At 36.9% G+C, this 18,486-nt stretch overlaps 1 protein-coding gene across 1 annotated transcript in view; it reads right to left on the reverse strand.

Annotated features, from left to right (window-relative positions):
* The window catches only part of ACADL (acyl-CoA dehydrogenase long chain), a 45,455-nt gene that overhangs the window by 13,428 nt on the left and 13,541 nt on the right, over positions 1-18,486 (reverse strand). The window contains exons 5-8 of the mRNA XM_077154977.1: positions 8,249-8,315; positions 2,484-2,648; positions 1,847-1,948; positions 780-893 (exon numbers count right to left, since the gene is read on the reverse strand). Coding sequence (XP_077011092.1) covers positions 780-893; positions 1,847-1,948; positions 2,484-2,648; positions 8,249-8,315 — 448 coding nt within the window. The remainder of the gene's footprint in view (positions 1-779; positions 894-1,846; positions 1,949-2,483; positions 2,649-8,248; positions 8,316-18,486) is intronic.

The following is an 18,486-nucleotide window of genomic DNA, read 5'->3' on the forward strand; positions in this document are numbered from 1 at the left end:
CCCTCTTTACTAAATTCTTTTTCTGGGTATCAAAATATGTTCCACTACTTGTATTCCTAAGAGAAACAACAACAAAATTAATAACCCCCAAATATCGACCTTGACCCACAAATGCATCCCTCCCCAGCCAGTTACCATCATTTCCATCAACAACCCTTCTTAGCCAAACTTAGGGAAGAGCTACCAGCCATAGTATCTTTATTTTCTCATTTCCATTTACTCCTTCACCATCTCTGATCTGTTACCTTCCAACACAAGTTCAATAAATGGTTTTTATGAAACTCACCAATAACCTCTGTATCATTATAACCAAAGGACACTCTTTGCCTCTACTTTATTTTCTCCCTAAGCAGCATTTGGAACCATTTGTTCTTTATAGAAATATTCTCTCTTCTTGGCTTTTGTGACAACACTCGCTTGATTTGCTTTCTCCTTTCTACCTGTTAATTCTCACTCACTCTTTTTTTTATCATGGGCAGGCACCAGGAATCGAACTCAGGTCTCTGGCATGGTAGGCGAGAATTCTGCCTGCTGAGCCACCATTGCACCGCCCTCTCACTCTCTTTTCGTGCCTCTTCTTTCCCTATTCCATCTTTAAATCTTACAGTGTTTCTCAAGACTTTGTCTCAGAATCTCTCATTTTAGTCTCTATTCTCAGTGATTTTATTCACTTCCATGGCTTCCAATCCCACCTAAATGAAAATTATCCCAACTTTGTGTTTAGTCTGGAAACATTTCAGATGAGTAAATCTAACACCAAACCATGATGACAAGCTTACCTGTAATTGTGCAATTGTTTTCCCAAAAGCTTTTCTTTGTTTAACATAGCTCCTGGTTTCCTCAAACATGAATTCACTGGCTGAAACTGCCAATTCAGCAATCAATAGCCTTTCCTTTAATGAGAAAATTAAGTTTTGCATGTTATTGTAATTATTGATTCCCATATGATTTCCATTATAATAAATCAGGCAAATAATCTTTATAAGACTTATAAAGTTTATTTCTTAGCTCTTATAAGAAAATTCTTTCATAGACATTAATATTATTTGACAGATCTATAAGAATAACTCTCTAAAACAAATCCCTTTATGTTATGAATGACTGTGTTTATTATATTCATAGATATATGATATGTAATTTATTTAATATCCCCATCTGTCCCTCGTTTATGGATGTGTAAAGCAATTCCAAATTCGTTGATTTTTATTTACTGACCTTTGTGCAACACATACCCTAATATCTGCATGGAAATCAACATCTTAAAGTATATTAAAGTAAGTTAAATTCTGCCTATTATACATACATATCCACAGTCAGTTTAATCTCATCTTGCTGGTGAATTTTGTATTTTATTTCCATGCCAGTGTTTTTGCCCTTGTCCCCAATTTGTCCATGCTGCAGCAGTCACCCTCCTTAACCTGGTCTGAAATCCAAAAAGGCAGATGTGAGAACTCACCCTATATGGCCAAAACTTTTCAGTCTGAATACCCTTTTGCCCTTTGACTTACATTATTGTAAAAATGTACCAAATGTTTCAGTTGATATGACCTCACCAAGAGCTAAAAACTTTTGACTTATAGGTAAGAAGCTAAAAGAGCTCCAAGAAGGAATCACAGAATTGAAACACTTACTTTTCCTTCTCATTTTATAAGCTTTGACTGGATGTCCATAAGTTCAGTTATTTATTCTTCTAGTCTACCAAACTCATATTTTTAAAAAAAATTTTGTTATGCTCAAATAAATGGCTGTATCACAAGTTTTTCATGCACAGATTTATACAGTTCTATATTAGTATATTCCAGTCCATTATCAAATAAAAAAGACAGAATTTTTAAATATTTCTGACCTGTGGAAGCTCCTTCATGAGGTAAGAGAAGCCTTTATTCACTTCTCCAAGTAGGGCACTAGCTGGCAACCGTACATCTTCAAAGAATAGTTCTGCAGTATCCTAAGAGACCATAGAATGAAATAGAGAATGTTCTCACATACATCTTCCAATAATCCGAGGAAGTGAAGGTTACCATTTAACAATAATTGAAAACAGACAAACAAAGCCAAATTAAAGTAATTAATTAACATAACTAGTGAGTATGAAATAACGACTCAAACCCAGGTCTGTCAGTTTCCAAAACTTGCACCTTTCCCATTGCAATACACTGTATTTACAGGCCTAATGCCATCAAGTTCTTTAGGTACTGAGAACTACGGATTTCTAATTCATACTAAGTAAAATATGTTTTTCTTTCTAGTAACAGTAAAATGTATGGGAGAAAACATTTCTCTTTTTACTTCATAATTTTCTTCAATTTCATAAATAAAGGGAAAACTACCATGCAGTGGATTTTGCCATTTCTAACAGCAAATATTTAAAATACCAGAATTAACCTCCATTACTAATGCCATGTATATTTTCTGTATAAGGCATCTATCAGATTTATAGTAAACTCAATTGTTACCGCAATATATTTTATATTAAGACTTACCTGGGCTTTTAATCCCATTTTATGTAGCTTTTGTCCCTTAACAAATCCTTTCATTCCATTTTCCACCAGGAAAAGACTAATGCCATGGGCAATGGAGGAAGCGTCACGATTTGTAATTGCCACCACGATCACAACATCACTCAACCACCCATTAGTGATGAACATCTGCAAAACCCCAAACATACTATCATACTCCACAACAACTCAGGTCTGGATGCAAATTATAATTGAAAGAAAGAAAATTCAATAAAATGAAAATGAGCAAGACATGTTTTATACCCCTCTCCATCCCTTAGCCAAATATCTGCCGTGTTGATTATTCATACATGAGGCTATTAAAGAACAAGGGAAAATAGCCCAATGCTTCAAAGACTAAAGCCTACATAATTTATTTTCATTATTAAGTTTGTAAATATATGTTCTTTTCAATATAAAGCCAAATTGCCTATTAAAATGATAAATTGTATGACAGACCAGCACAACAGATGAGAAAAGGGAATCTGCTCTAAATGGCACTATACTACTAAAGTATTTGTATTCTTGAAATCAGTTTTTGAAAAGGCAGTTTTGATTTTTATAACTGATGGCCTATTATTTTCAAAATGGCCTAATAAGGAAGAGATGATTATTAAGGAGGGCTTAAATAAATCAAATGAAAGATATTAGCTTATCAAATGATATTGTATCAGAAAACAAAAGTAGACCCCTAGCAAATATTAATAATAATCTTCTCAATTTCTTGGGCCATCTCAATCACTTCCATGGCTTTAGCTGTCATATATGTTCTGATGACTTCAAAATCTTTATCTAGATCAAATTTCATGCTGAGCTCCAGACTTGAATACCTACCTGCTTATAGATAATTTCACTGGATGACTCATAGGCAGAGCATATTCCTGCCCCTTCTGGCTCCCATCCAATCCTGAATTTCAACCTATTTTCCCCATTTCAATGAATGGTGTCAATAAACCAGCTATCATCCTATTTCATATCCATTTAGGCATGTAGTTCCCTCTAACCATTTTAATACTTTTAAAATCTATTCATTTCCCTTCACCTGTACTGCCATTAACTCAGTTTGGGCTTCCATTATTTGCCAAAATTTTTGCAGATTATCTCCCCACAGCTCCATAATCCATCCTGATGTCAGAGTGAATTTTCTAAAAACAACCCAATTACTTCACTCTCATACTTTGAATAGCTCCTAATATGCTTTAGGATAAATTCTAAACCCTTAGCAAGGTATATAAAATATATCACCTCTTGGCACCTGCATGTCCCCCCCCCCCCCCATCTTATCTCTGTCCCACTTTCCTCCATTTGTTATTGTCAAATCAGGCCTACTGAACTATTTGTTGTCCCCACATTGCAGGGTTTCCTTACATACAGATTTTTGAAAATCTTATTTCCTCTATTCGGGAGGCCGTTTCTCAACTCTGATAGGATGAATGCAACTCATCCAGAATAAATTAAAATACCATATCTTCCAAAAAGTCTTCCCAAATTCCCCAGACTGGGTTAAATATTCCCAGAGCATCCTGAATTTACCACCATCTTGGCATTTATCAAACTATAGTAGAAGGATGCTTTTGTCTCTCTTCCTTTGAGATGGTGGTAATATAAAATGGTATTGTTTTTCCTCATCACCCAACATATCAGATTTATGCTCTAAAATCCACAGCACTGACCATTCAAATATTGTGAAATGGGCAAACAATGTTAGTATTATCTACATGGCAGGTAGTGGTGGTGGTGTGATTATAGTGACAATATAAGACCCTCAACAGCCCTCCCTACTGGGGGCTCCTTGAGGGCTGGGGTCAACTATTCAAGTATCTATCCTCAATGCTTAGAATGGTATTTGGCATATAGGAGGCCCTCAAAAATGTTTCTGGAATAAATTGAAAAAATTCACCAAAATTTTAAGCATCATGGTAAAAATATTATTTTAAAAGCATTGCTCTATCATACCACTCCTTTGTTCAAAAAATCTTCTAGGCATTTGGACTGGTATGAAATTATGTACCCCAAGAAAGCCATGTTTTAATCCTGATTCAATCTTGTGGAAGCAACTGTTTCTTTTAATCCTGATTCAATACTGCTAGTTGGAAACTTTTGAATAGATTATCTCCATGGAGATGTGCCATGCCCAGTTGTGGATGGGATCTTTTGATTAGATGGAGATGTCACTTCATCCATTCCAGGTAGGTCTTGATTAGTTTACTGGAATCCTTTAAAAGGAAACATTTTGGAGAAAATAAAAAATGACAGAAGCCTCAGAGCTGAGAAAGCAGATGTAGATGCTTGGAGAATTGTTGCTTCAGAGATCAGAGACACAGATTTCTGCAGATGCTTGGAGCCCAGCAGGTATCCCGATGAGATGTTAAGTAAGCCAGAAACGAGAGAGAGCCAAGGGAACCTAAGAAATGAAAACCAGCTCCAGAGAAGCAAAGGGAGGGATCCCCACTGAAACAGAGGCTGAAAGCAATAGCGCCCAGGAGCAAAGGACCAGCAGATGCCAGCCAGGTGACTTCCCAGCCGACAGAGTTGTTTCTGGCCTATTGACCTTTCTTGAGTGAAGGTAACCTCTTGTTGGTGCTGTAATTTGGACACTTTCACTTCCTTAGAACTTTAAACTTACTATATTTCCTTTTAAAAACCCATTTTCATTTCTGGTATATCACATTCCGGCAGCTTGCAGACTAGCACAGCATTCCAGTTTCCTACCTTTCTAAGATGACAATGACCACTATATAGTTTTAACAGTTGAACTGCTGAGATATTGCTCTGTTTGTTTGTCTTAAGTCACACAGCATCAAGATCCCTAAATGAGCACTTGTAAGCTCTGAAATCCATGGTCTGAGACCTATATTAACTATAGATAATAGACAAACAATGGAATGGAAAGGAAGGGGAGGAACAGTTCATAAAGCAAAAATTGCTCACTTTAACTCTCTAATCCTAATTTAGTAAAAATTAAGTGGACTTCTCCACTTGGAAGTAATTACCAAAGAGAGTAGTAGATTCTGAACCATTTTTACAACAGTCTACACTAACAAGAGTATTTCCAAATGATTGGGGCCTTTTCTAATAAAGTTGAGAGAGAACTCTGTAAGAGGCCTTTCTTGGCTTCTTTCCCAATTATGAGGGTCAAAAATTTGGTGAGGACTGGGATTATCCCTAATGGAAACCATCATTTTTTTTTTGGATACTGAATCCTTATAAAATAATGTTTGTTGTAGATGTTGTATGGCAAGTATGTAAGGTTATGAATAAAATGGGAAAAATCATCTTCTGTGGGTCCATTAACAATGGATATTTAATTTGAATTTTAAAATGGGTATTTTAGTATGACTAAAAATTAAATGTATATTTAACTTATAAAATCTCTTTGGGAATTTCTTTTCTTGTTTCGTTCTTTTGGTAAAGTTGAAATTAGTCCACATTAGCATTTTATATAGCAACTTTAACCTAATGTTAATATAATTATTTTCCTATATTATTAAAAACTTTGTGTAGATATTTTAATGGCTGCATCTTAGTTCACTGAAGTGATGTGCTTCATCTACTTCCCCATTCCTTTGCTTTTGCCTGCTGTTGAGAATTAAATCATGTCCCCTACAAAAGACATGTTCTGGTCTCAACCTCTGGTACTGTGGTTACGAACCCACTTGTAAATAGGACATCTGAAGATGTTATTAGGTAAGGTGTGCCTAAACTGAATGATGATGGACTTTAATCCGATATGGCTGATATCCTTATAAGCAAAGGAAATTGGGCACAGTAGGAGAAACCAGAGGTAGCAGCCAGAAACTGGAAGCCTACAGGATGCAGAAGAGAAAGAAGATGCTGCCATGTGCCACGTGGGACCAAGGGTTGCCAGCAGCCAGCCCCGGAAAACCATAGTCTTCTAGGAAAAAGTACTGCCTTGCTGATACTTTGATTTTGGACTTCTAGCCACAAAACTGTGAGCCAACATATTCCTGGCATTGAAGTCAACTCATCGTGTAGGATTTGTTTTAGTAGCTAGGAAAATAAAACACTTGCTTTCATAGTTTTGCTATCCCCAAGAGAGTTCTGAAACAGAATAACTGGTACCTTTCCTGGGTGGTTCCCATAGAGCACTGTAAATGAGCAGATTGGGCCTGCTTAGAAAACCACAGTCATAGGAGAATGTGGTTTCCCATTTCACTTTTGACCAAATACACCACCCTCTTGTCAAAGCAAGTCCTCTATTACAGTGAGTTAACTGTATATTAGAGTTAACATGTTTATTATAATCCTTAGGATGAAAAATTTAGACAAATATTTTTTAAGTCATTCAAGAGAGTCTGTAAAATGAGAATTTCCTAGGGCATAAAACATACTATAGCCTACTTTTTGGGATTTAAAATACATTATCAGCATATCAAAGATTGAGAAGTTGCACATAGTTTACAAATTTATTTGACAACAGATATTATTTGTATAATAATTATGAAACTAGATTATGGAATATTATTTAGGATCAAGCTGGTCAAAATGTGGTCTGCAACGATGCCATTCTACAAACTGCTACCAGCCCCTGACAACATAAGGAAACTTAGTGTCTAGAAAAATTTTATAGCAATGGGACTGTCATGGTCAGCTTCATGTGTCAACTTGGCCAAGTGGTGGTACCTGTTTGTCTGGTTGGGCAAGTGCTGGCCTGTCTGCTGCAATGAGGATATTTCATAGAATTAGATCACGAGCATGTCAGCTGCATCCACAGCTGATTCCATTTGTAATCAGCCAAGGGGAGCGTCTTCTGCAATGAGTGATGCTCAGTCTAATCACTGGAAGCCTTTTAAGGAGGATTCCGAAGAGACAGGCTCCCTTTCTGCTTCCGCAAGCAAGCCTCTCCTGTGGAGTTTGTCCAGAGCCCCCCATCCGAATCATTGGCTTCACAGCCTGCCCTTTGGATTTTGGACTCTGTGTTCCTGCAGTCATGTGAGACACTTTTATAAATTTTATATTTGCAAGCGTTCCCTGTTGATTCTGTTTCTCTAGAGAACCCTAATACAGTGACACTACCACAAAATTCAATCTTGTGATTTTGTAAATACAAAGGTATTAGTCAATGACTCATCAGACATCAAAAATTTTAAAATAAAGGAAACAGCAAACAAAAAAACTAGTCCTTCACCAAGTCTCAGATCATATTTTGGGAAAGACTTCCTTAGTGTAGAAAAATATTCTCTTTCCTTCACTTAACACTCAGTCAACAATAAATGTTTACTGCATATATATATATACAGTCACAATTTTCATCTAAGGATTTAAAAGCTTACATTCTAAGGGATATATTTACTACTGAGCCTGTTCATAACCTTAATTGGCAGGGTCCTCTAATTCTACTATGGATCGATAAGATTCTGAAAAGGACTAAAGGACCCTTATATTCTATTAGTGATATCTCTCTCCTAGGATCTTTTGAAACTCTTTTTGATATTTCTGAGAAAGCCATTTCCCCAATCTGTCATCATTAGTTTACTGACTATTGTCTGTCCTATATTTGGGCATTGTGAATCTTACCTTCCTTTTTGCTAAATGCAATGTGGAAGAAGCTCCCACAGATCTCATATAATATAAATGTTGCAATTTTCTTACTCTCTCCAAACAACTCAAGTGAACTCAATTCCTGTGCATCTGGGATCTCACAGAATCAATGATGATTAGTCTTTGACACATTGTCTCTCATGGCATGACTCTGGAGAAAAAGGTTATGGAAGCTTCTCTTTACACACCTTGCTTCCATTGAGAATCCAATCACTTCCATCCTTTTTAGCATATGTTCTTATTCCTTGCAAATCACTGTAATAGAGAAGGTAAAAAAATTCAACAATTGGCAAAAATTGGATTATGCAAATGTGTTCATGTAAGTGTGTGATAGTTTGGAGGTTGTAGGTACCCGGAAAAGGTCATGATCTTTTAATCCATTCCTGTGGGTGTAAACCTTTCATGGGTCGGAACTTTTGATTAGGTTATTTAAATTGAGAGGTGGCCCACTCATTCAAGGTGGGTCTTAATTCTTTTACTGGTGTCCTTTATAAGAGGGTAAAATACATGCAGAAACAGAGATGAAATTAAGAGAAGCTTTAAAAAAGGTCCCAGAAAAGTTTAGAGAAAAAACCTACAAATGGAGAATCCAGAAGCTAAAACAATAAAATCCAGAAGAGAAGGACCAGCAGACGTCACCATTTACTTTGCTATCTGACAGAGGAGCCCAAATTCACTGGGCTCTCAGAAAAGGTACCATACTGTTGATGCTTTATACTGGACATTTTAACAGCCTTAGAATTGTGAACCTGTAAGCTAATAAATCCCCATTGTTGTATACTACATTTCAGCAGCTTAGCAAAACAAAACAGTGAGTGTATAATGTGACAATTAGTACAGGTCCACTGAAAAATCATGTTGCTATATTATAATTTAAAGCACTATATATGTGGATATATGATTAAGATTATATAAACTAACCAGAGTTTTTTTTTTTTTTTGTATGCTATATGGTGGGGTCACATTTCATTATTTTTCCATGTGAGTATCCTGTTAGTGCAACACCATTTGATGAATTTTTGTTTGTTTTTGCTTGTTTGTTTTTTGGGCAGTACACGGACCAGGAATCAAAACCAGGTCTCCTGCATAAGCAGACGAGAATTCTACCACTGAACTACCCTTGCACCCCTAACCAGATTTTATAAAGCATGACAAGGCCCAACTAGCATCAAAGACCCTCAGATGGGACTCAGAGAATATTTCAAGGGTCACTATTTCCCTGAGATTATATGCCACCATGTACTTTCCTTCCTTTATCCACTTTGGTTCTGTCTCTTATTTCTACTCAAAAAAGTTTAACTGTTTAAAAGGGAATGTCTCAAACACCATGTCCTCTAATAAGTCTTCTCTGTAATTAGAACAGGTTGTTGATTTTCTAAATATAAATTAAATATTCATTATTAAAATATGAAAAATACAATGACAAAGTAGAAAATTTTTAAATAATTTACCTTCTAGACTGAACATTTTAAAATATACCCCTCCAGCATTATTTATGGCTATAGATACACACATATAAGTATTTTCATAAACTAGGAATCATATACATATGATTTTGACCTATTAACAACATTTAATGTTTTTCTATATGATCATTTTTATTAGTTGCATACTATTTTGTCATATGGGCTTGTCAAGATTTTTTAAAGCAAGATCCTATGTTGAACATTTAGGTAGCTTCCAGTTTTCTTAAATATCCTATAATGGATAGCATCATGTATAAATAGCCCACATCACTTACTGTTGTGAAGTTTAGCTCTCTCTAGTGGACTGAATAATGATTCCCAAAGATATCAGTTTCTCATCCCAAGAACCTGCAAATAATACTTTATATGGAAAAAGGGACTTTGCAGATATGATTAAGAATCCTAACATGGGGTATATGGTGAATTGAATTGTGTACCCTAGTTTGAACATATTCTTAGTCTTGGTCCACATTTTGAGGGGTGTGGACCCATTATAAATAAGATCTTTTCAAGATGTTGCTTCAGATAAGGTGTTTAAACCCACTAAGTCAGGTTGGGTTTTTTTTTTTTTTAATTTTTTTTTATTAATCAAAAAAAAAAGAAAAGAAATTAACACAACATTTAGAAATCATTCCATTCTACACATGCACTCAGTAATTCTTAGTATCATCACATAGATGTATGATCATCATTTCTTAGTACATTTGCATTGATTTAGGAAAAGAACTAGCAAAACAACAGAAAAAGATATAGAATGTTAATATAGAGAAGAGAATTAAAATAATAATACTAATAAAAATATATATATATAAAAAGGAAAAAGAAAAAAACAAAAACAAAAGATACAAACAAACAAACAAACAAACAAAAAACTATATTTCAGGTGCAGCTTCATTCAGTGTTCCAACATAGTTACATTACACTTAGGTATTATTGTGCTGTCCATTTTTGAGTTTTTGTATCTAGACCTGTTGCACAGTCTGTATCCCTTCAGCTCCAATTACCCATTATCTTACCCTGTTTCTAACTCCTGCTGGTCTCTGTTACCAATGATATATTCCAAGCTGATTCTCGAATGTCGGTTCACATCAGTGGGACCATACAGTATTTGTCCTTTAGTTTTTGGCTAGACTCACTCAGCATAATGTTCTCTAGGTCCATCCATGTTATTACATGCTTCATAAGTTTAGTCTGTCTTAAAGTTGCATAATATTCCATCGTAGGTATACGCCACAGTTTGTTTAGCCACTCATCTGTTGATGGACATTTTGGCTGTTTCCATCTCTTTGCAATTGTAGATAATGCTGCTATAAACACTGGTGTGCAAATGTCCGTCTGTGTCTTTGCCTTTAAGTCCTTTGAGTAGATACCTAGCAGTGGTATTGCTGGGTCGTAATCCATTCTGCCAGTCTATGTCTTTTAATTGGGAAATTCAGTCCATTACCTTTTAGTGTTATTACTGTTTGGATAATATTTTCCTCTACCATTTTGGCTTTTGTATTATATATATCATATCTGATTTTCCTTCTTTCTACACTTTACTCCATACCTCTCTCTTCTGTCTTTTCGTATCTGACTCTAGTACTCCCTTTAGTATTTCTTGCAGAGTTGGTCTCTTGGTCACAAATTCTCTCAGTGACTTTTTGTCTATAAATGTTTTAATTTCTCCTTCATTTTTGAAGGACAATTTTGCTGGATATAGAAGTCTTGGTTGGCAGTTTTTCTCTTTTAGTAATTTAAATATATCATCCCACTGTCTTCTAGCTTCCATGGTTTCTGCTGAGAAATCTACACATAGTCTTATTGGGTTTCCCTTGTATGTGACAGATTGTTTTTCTCTTGCTGCTTTCAAGATCCTCTCTTTCTCTTTGACCTCTGACATTCTAACTAGTAAGTGTCTTGGAGAACGCCTATTTGGGTCTATTCTCTTTGGGGTGCGCTGCACTTCTTGGATCTGTAAATTTAGGTCTTTCATAAGAGTTGGGAAATTTTCAGTGATAATTTCTTCCATTAGTTTTTCTCCTCCTTTTCCCTTCTCTTCTCCTTCTGGGACACCCACAACACGTATATTTGTGCGCTTCATATTGTCATTCAGTTCCCTGATCCCCTGCTCAAGTTTTTCCATTCTTTTCCCTATAGTTTCTGTTTCTTTTTGGAATTCAGATGTTCCATCCTCCAGTTTACTAATTGTAGCTTCTGTCTCTTTAGATCTACCGTTGTAGGTATCCATTGTTTTTTCCATTTTTTCTTCTTTGTCCTTCACTCCCATAAGTTCTGTGATTTGTTTTTTCAGATTTTCTATTTCTTCTTTTTGTTCAGCCCATGTCTTCTTCATGTCCTCCCTCAATTTATTGATTTGGTTTTTGAAGAGTTTTTCCATTTCTGTTTGTATATTCAGCATTAGTTGTCTCAGCTCCTGTATCTCATTTGAACTATTGGTTTGTTCCTTTGACTGGGCCATATCTTCAATTTTCCGAGCATCATCCATTATTTTCTGCTGGTGTCTGGGCATTTGATCAGATTTCCCTGGGTGTGGGACCCGGCTGGTTGAAAGGTTTTTCTGTGAAATCTCTGGGCTCTGTTTTTCTTTTCCTGCCCAGTAGGTGGCGCTCGTGGCGCTCGTCTGTCTGCGGGTCCCACCAGTAAAAGATGCTGTGGCTCCTTTAACTTGCCAATCCGAATCTCGCAGTCGGCCCGGGAAACCGCGTGCGTGAAGGGGGGGTCGCTGGCCGCCGCGGCTTGGGGAAGTGCCGGTCCAAATTGCCCAGCTGGCCCAAGACACCAAGCGTGGCGGGAGGGCCCCGCTATCCAACATTCCCAGTCGGACCGGGAAGCCACGTGTGTGGAAGGGACCCCGGTCGCCAGCTGCCCCGGCTGGGAAAACGCGTGCCCCTCAGGTATCTCACCGCAGCGGATTCTCCCTGCCCGTTCAGCTGTTCCAGAATGGGGTATGCTGTCTTTTTGGTCTCTGTCGTGGCTCCGGGAGCTGTTTCGTATTGTTTCTGTTTCTTTAGTTGCTTTTCTGGAGGAGGAACTAAGACCCGCGCGTCTTACTAAGCCGCCATCTTCTCCGGAAGTCTCAGGTTGGGTTTTAATCTGGAAAACTAAAGTCCTTTGTAGACTGAGTCAAAGTCAAACAGACTCAGTTACAGAAAAGCTAAGGACCAAGGATCACTGGCAGCCAACCCTAGAATGCCACAATGTTCAAGAAGAATTGCCTTGCTGATGACTCAGTTTTGGACTTCTCTACCTTGAAAGTTTCCTTTATTTAGCAAGAAACTAAATAAGGAGCTTGTGCTGGTCTGAAAGAATGTATGGACCCTAGAAAAGCCACGTTTTACTCAAAAAATCCCATTTCATAAAGATAGAATAATCCCTGTTCAATACTATATGTTTGAAACTGTAATCAGATCATCTCCCTGGATGATGTGATTTAGTCAAGAGTGGTTGTTAAACTGGATTAGGTGACAATATGTCTCCACCCATTTGGGTGGGTCTTGATCAGTTTCTGAAGTCCTATAAAAGAGGAAACATTTTGGAGGAGGAGATTCAGAGAGAGCAGAGAATGCCGCAGCACCACGAAGCAGAGAGTCCATGAGCCAGCAACCTTTGGAGATGAAGAAGGAAAGTGTCTCCCAGGGAGCTTCATGAAACTGGAAGCCAGGAGAAGAAACTAGCAGATGATGCTGTGTCTGCCCTGTGCCCTTCCAGATGAGAGAGGAACCCTGACCGTGTTCACCATGTGCCTTTCCAGATGAGGGAGAAACCATGACAGTGTTCACCATCTGCCTTCTCACTTAAGAGGGAAACACTGGACTTCATTGGCCTTCTTGAACCAAGGTATCTTTCCCTGGATGGATGCCTTCGGTTGGACATTTCTATAGACTTGTTTTAATTGGTACATTTTCTTGACCTTAGCACTGTAAACTAGCAACTTATTTAAATTAAATTTAAAAGCCATTCCATTTCTGGTATATTGCATTCTGGCAACTAACAAACTAGAACATAGATTATCCTAGTGTTTTAGTCCTTTAGGCTGCTTAAGGTAAATGCCATGAAATCAGTTGGGCTTAAACAATGGGACTTTATTCAGAGCTTTGAGGCCAGGAACATGTCCAAATCAAGACATCGTCAAGGTGATGCTTTCTTCCCAAAGACCAGCTGTCAGCAATCCTTGGTTTCTCTGCCACTTAGCAAGGCACATAGTGGTTTCTGCTAGTCTCTTCCTTCTCTTCCAGGTTTCGTTTCTCTCAACTTCTTGTTTCCATGGCTTTCTTTCTCCCTCCATAATTCACTTGTTCATAAAGGACTCCAGTCATAGGATTAAGACCCATACTAAATTAGGTGGGTCATACCTTAACTAAAATAGCCCATCAAAAGGTCCTACTTATAATGGGTTTGCACCCACAGGAAAGGATTAGATTAAAAAATATGTTTTTTAATACAGCTTTAAACCACCACACCTAGATCACCTGGGTGGGCCTCAAGTATAATCCCAGATGTCCTTAGAAGAGATAGAGAGAGGGAAACTTCCCAGACAGAAAAGCAGGAGGCAATGTGACCACAGAAGCAGACAGCAGAGTGATACAGCCACCTAGGGCCACACGCCAAGAAATGCCTGAAGCCACCAGAAGCTGAAAGAGGTAAGGAATGGATTCTTGCTTAGATACTTGAGGGACTGCAGCCCTGTCTTTACTTTGATTTTAGCCCAATGATACAGTTTGGACTATTGGTTTTGAGAACAGCAAGAGAATAGAATAAATTTCCATTGTGTAAAGCTACTAAATTTGTGGTAATTTGTTACAGAAGTCACAGGAAACTTAAACACTTTCTTAGAGCATGAACCTCGAATTTCACTTATTAATGAAAAGATCTCATCCTTCCCAATCACTCATCAGATTCAATCTTCTTTTTTATTACACAAGTTGTAGATTTACAGAAAAATTATGCACAAAATACACAGTTCCCATATATTACCTCATTATTAATTGTATTAGTGTGGTACATTTGTTACAATTCATGAAAAAAGAACATTTTTATAACTGTATGATTGACTACAGTCCAACAATTGGGTACACTATTTCTTTTGTACAGTCCTATGCATTTTTGTAAAAGTTTTTATTCCAGTAACAAATATACAACCTGAAAATTTCCCCTTTTAACCACATTCAAATATATAATTTGTTATTAATTATTTTCAAAATGCTGTGCTACTGTTGTCACCATCCATGGCCAAAACATTACTGTCAACCCAAAGAGAAACAGTACAATTTGAGCATTAACTCCTTATTTCCTATCTCCACCTCATCCCTTGTTATGTTCTAGACTCTGACTCTAGGAGTTCACTTATTCCAATTATTTCATGTCAGTGAGGCCATACAGTATTTATCCTTTTGTGCCTGTCCTATTTCACATAACATGTTGTCTTCAAGGTTCATCCATGTTGTGTTGTTGCATATATCAGAACTTCATTACTTTTCACAGCTGAAGGATATTCATTTGTGTCTATATACCACATATAATTTATCCACTCAGTGGCTGATGGACACTTTGGTTGCTTCCATCTTTTGGCAACTGGGAATAATGATGCTATGAATATTGGTGTGCAAATTATGTTTGAATCCCTACTTTCAAATATTTGGGGTATATATCTAGAAGTGGGACTTCAGTTCATATGGCAATTCTATAGTTAACTTTCAGAGAAACCACCAAACTGTTTTGCATGACGGTTGCACCATTTTACATTACCACCAACAATTAATGTGTTCCTATTTCTCAAATCCTCTCCAACACGTGTAATTTTGTTTTCATTTGCATTTATTTTAAACTGAATTTATTCCCGAGCCATAAGTTTTTGTTTCTTCAGTTTCTTCTGGGATATTTTTTTCTTCTGTGCAACCTCCTCTTCTGGTTTAGGAACAATCTCTTCTTTTTCAGTAAGGATCATCTCAATGTGGCAAGGGGAGCTCATGTATGGGTTAATCCGACCATGAGCTCTGTAAGTCCTGCGGCGCATCTTAGGGGCTTTGTTCACCTGGATGTGCTCAATGACCAGAGAATCGACATCTAAACCCTTAAGTTCAGCATTACTCTCTGCATTTTTAAGCATGTGCAACAAAAATTCAGCACTCTTTTTGGGCCACCGACCCTGCGTCCAGCCCCACTGTTTGGCCTGGGCACACCTACCAACACCACCATTATAACGATGGAATGGAACACACTGCTTCTGTAAAGTGACATCTTTTAGATACTTGGTGGCTTTTCGAATATGCATACCCTTGATGGCCTGAGCAGTTTCTTGGGTGTTCTTAAAGTGAACACGAAGATTTGAACCTCTTGATTTGCATGACTTTGTAGAGTTTTCTGGGTCAAGTGAATAGCGAACCATTTTTAGTGATCACCTAGGGCCACTTAGGCGAAGAGAAAGAGGGGTGGCTGCCGGGAGAATCATGGGAACTCGACTTCTCCTGTTTTGTTTTTAATATAGCTATTCTGTTTAGTGTGAACGGTATCTCATTTTGACTTTGATCTGCATTTTCCTAATAGCTAATGATGTTGAGCATCTTTTCATGTACTTTCTGGCAATCTGTATATCTTTGGAGAGATGTCTATTCAAGTCTTTTGTCCATTTTTTAAATGAGTTGTCTTTGTATTAAGTTATAGGATTTCTTTGTATTTTCTGGATATTAAACACTTATTGGATATATGGTTTCTAAGCATTACTACCATTGAGTAGGTTGTCATTTTATTTTCATGATAAGGTCCTTGGATGCACAAAAGTTTTTAATTTTGATGAGGTCCTAGTTATCTATTTTTTCATTTGTTGCTCCTTCTTTGGGTGTAAAATCTAAGAAACCAGTGCCTAGCACCAGGTCCTGAAGATACTTCCCTACATTTTCCTCTAGGAGTTTTATAGTTCTGGTTCTTATATTAAGGCCTGTGATCTACTTTGAGTTGATTTGTATATATGGTGTGAGGTAGGGGCCAACCTTCATTCTTATGCACATAGACATGCATTTGTTGAAAACTTGAGTGCATTTGCCCTCTTATAAAAAAATCAGCCATAAGCATGAGGGTTGATTTCTGAATTCTCAATGCAATTCTATTGATCTATATGTTTGTCCTTATGCCAGTACCATGCTGTTTTGATTACTATGGCTATGAAATAAATTAAAGATCAGGAAGAGTGAGTGCTCTAACTTTGTTCTTCTTTTTTTAAGATGGCTTTGGTTATTCAGGGCCCCTTACCCTTACAAATAAATTTGATGATTGGCTTTTTCATTTGTACAAAGAAGGCTGATGGAATTTTTATTAGGGCTGTACTGAATCTGTAAATCACTTTGAATAGAAATGACATCTTAATGATATTTAGTCTTCCAATTGAACATGGAATGTCTTTCCACTTCTTTAGGTCTTTTAAAATTTATTTTAGCAATATTTTATACTTTCTGGGCACAAATCCTTTCTATCCTTTGTTGGAGTTATTCCTAGGTATTTCATTCTTTTAACTGCTGTTGTAAAATTGTTTTTTTTTTTTTTTTTTTGCTTTCTTCTTCAGATTGTTCATTACTAGAATATAGGAATCCTACTGATGTTTGCATGTTTGTCTTGTACCCTACCACTTTTCTGAATTCATTTATTAGTTCTAGTAGCTTTGCTGTGAATTTTTCAGGGTTTTCTGCATATAGGATCATGTCATCTATAAATAGGGAAAGTTACACCTCCTCTTTTCTGATGAAGATGCCTTTTATTTCTTTCTCTTGCCTAATTGTCTAGCTAGAATTTCCAGTACAATGTTAAATGGAAGTGGTGACAGTGGGCATCATTCTTCTTAATCTTAGAGAAAAAACTTTCAGTAATTCACCATTGAGTATGATGTTAGCTGTGTGGTTTTTTTTTTTTAATATATGCCCTTAATTATACTGAGGAGGTTTTCATCTATTCCTAGTTTTCTAAGCATTTATTTTTTATCAAGAAAGGGTACTGGATTTCGCAAATGCCTTTTCTGCATCAATTAAGTGGCCATGTGTTTTTTCCTTTGTTTTGTTCATGTGGTGTATTAAATTTATTGATCTTATGTTCAACCACCCTTGCGTTCCTGGGATGAATCCCAATTGATCATGATGTATTCTTCTGATGTGCTATTGGATTCAGTTAACTAGGATATTGCTGAGGATTTCTGCATCTATATTCATAAGAGATATAATGGTCAATAGATCCACTGTCTAGTGTCCTTACCTTCCAGTCTGAAGAACCAACTTTAGCATTGCTTAGAGGACAAGTCTAGTGATGACACATTCCCTAGGCTATTGTTTACCTGGGAATGTCTTCCTCTCTCACTCATTTTTGAAAGAAAGTCTTGCTGAATATAAAATTCTTGATTGACAATTGTTTTCTTTCAGCACTTTAAATATTTCATACCACTGCCTTCTTGCCTCCATGGTTTCTGATGAAATATTGGTACTTACTAATATTGGCATTCTCTTGTACATAATTTGTTGTTTTTCTCTTGCAGCTTTCAGAGGTCTATGTCCTTGGCATTGGACCATTTGATTACAATACGTCTGGGCTCTCTTTGAGTCTATCCTGTTCCCTGGGCTTTTTGAATGTTCATATTCATATCATGTCGCTTGCTACATTTGGGAAATTTTCTGCCATTATTTCTTTGAATATTCCTTCTGCCTCTTTCTCTTTTGCGTCTTCTGGGGCTCCCATAATGCATGTATTGGTATGCTTGATGGTGTCCCACAGGTCTCTTAGACTCTGTTCATTTTTTTTTAATATTTTATTGACACACACATACGGTCCATACATGTGTAGAATTAATAACTTACAATATCATTAATATAATTGTTTATTCATCACCATGATCATTTTTAGAACATTTGCATTACTCCAGAAAAAGAAATAAAAAGAAAAAACTTACACATCCCATACTCCTTACCCCTCCCTCCCATTGA

The sequence above is a fragment of the Tamandua tetradactyla genome, chromosome 3 (genome assembly GCF_023851605.1).
Source record: "Tamandua tetradactyla isolate mTamTet1 chromosome 3, mTamTet1.pri, whole genome shotgun sequence".
Taxonomy (NCBI): domain Eukaryota; kingdom Metazoa; phylum Chordata; class Mammalia; order Pilosa; family Myrmecophagidae; genus Tamandua; species Tamandua tetradactyla.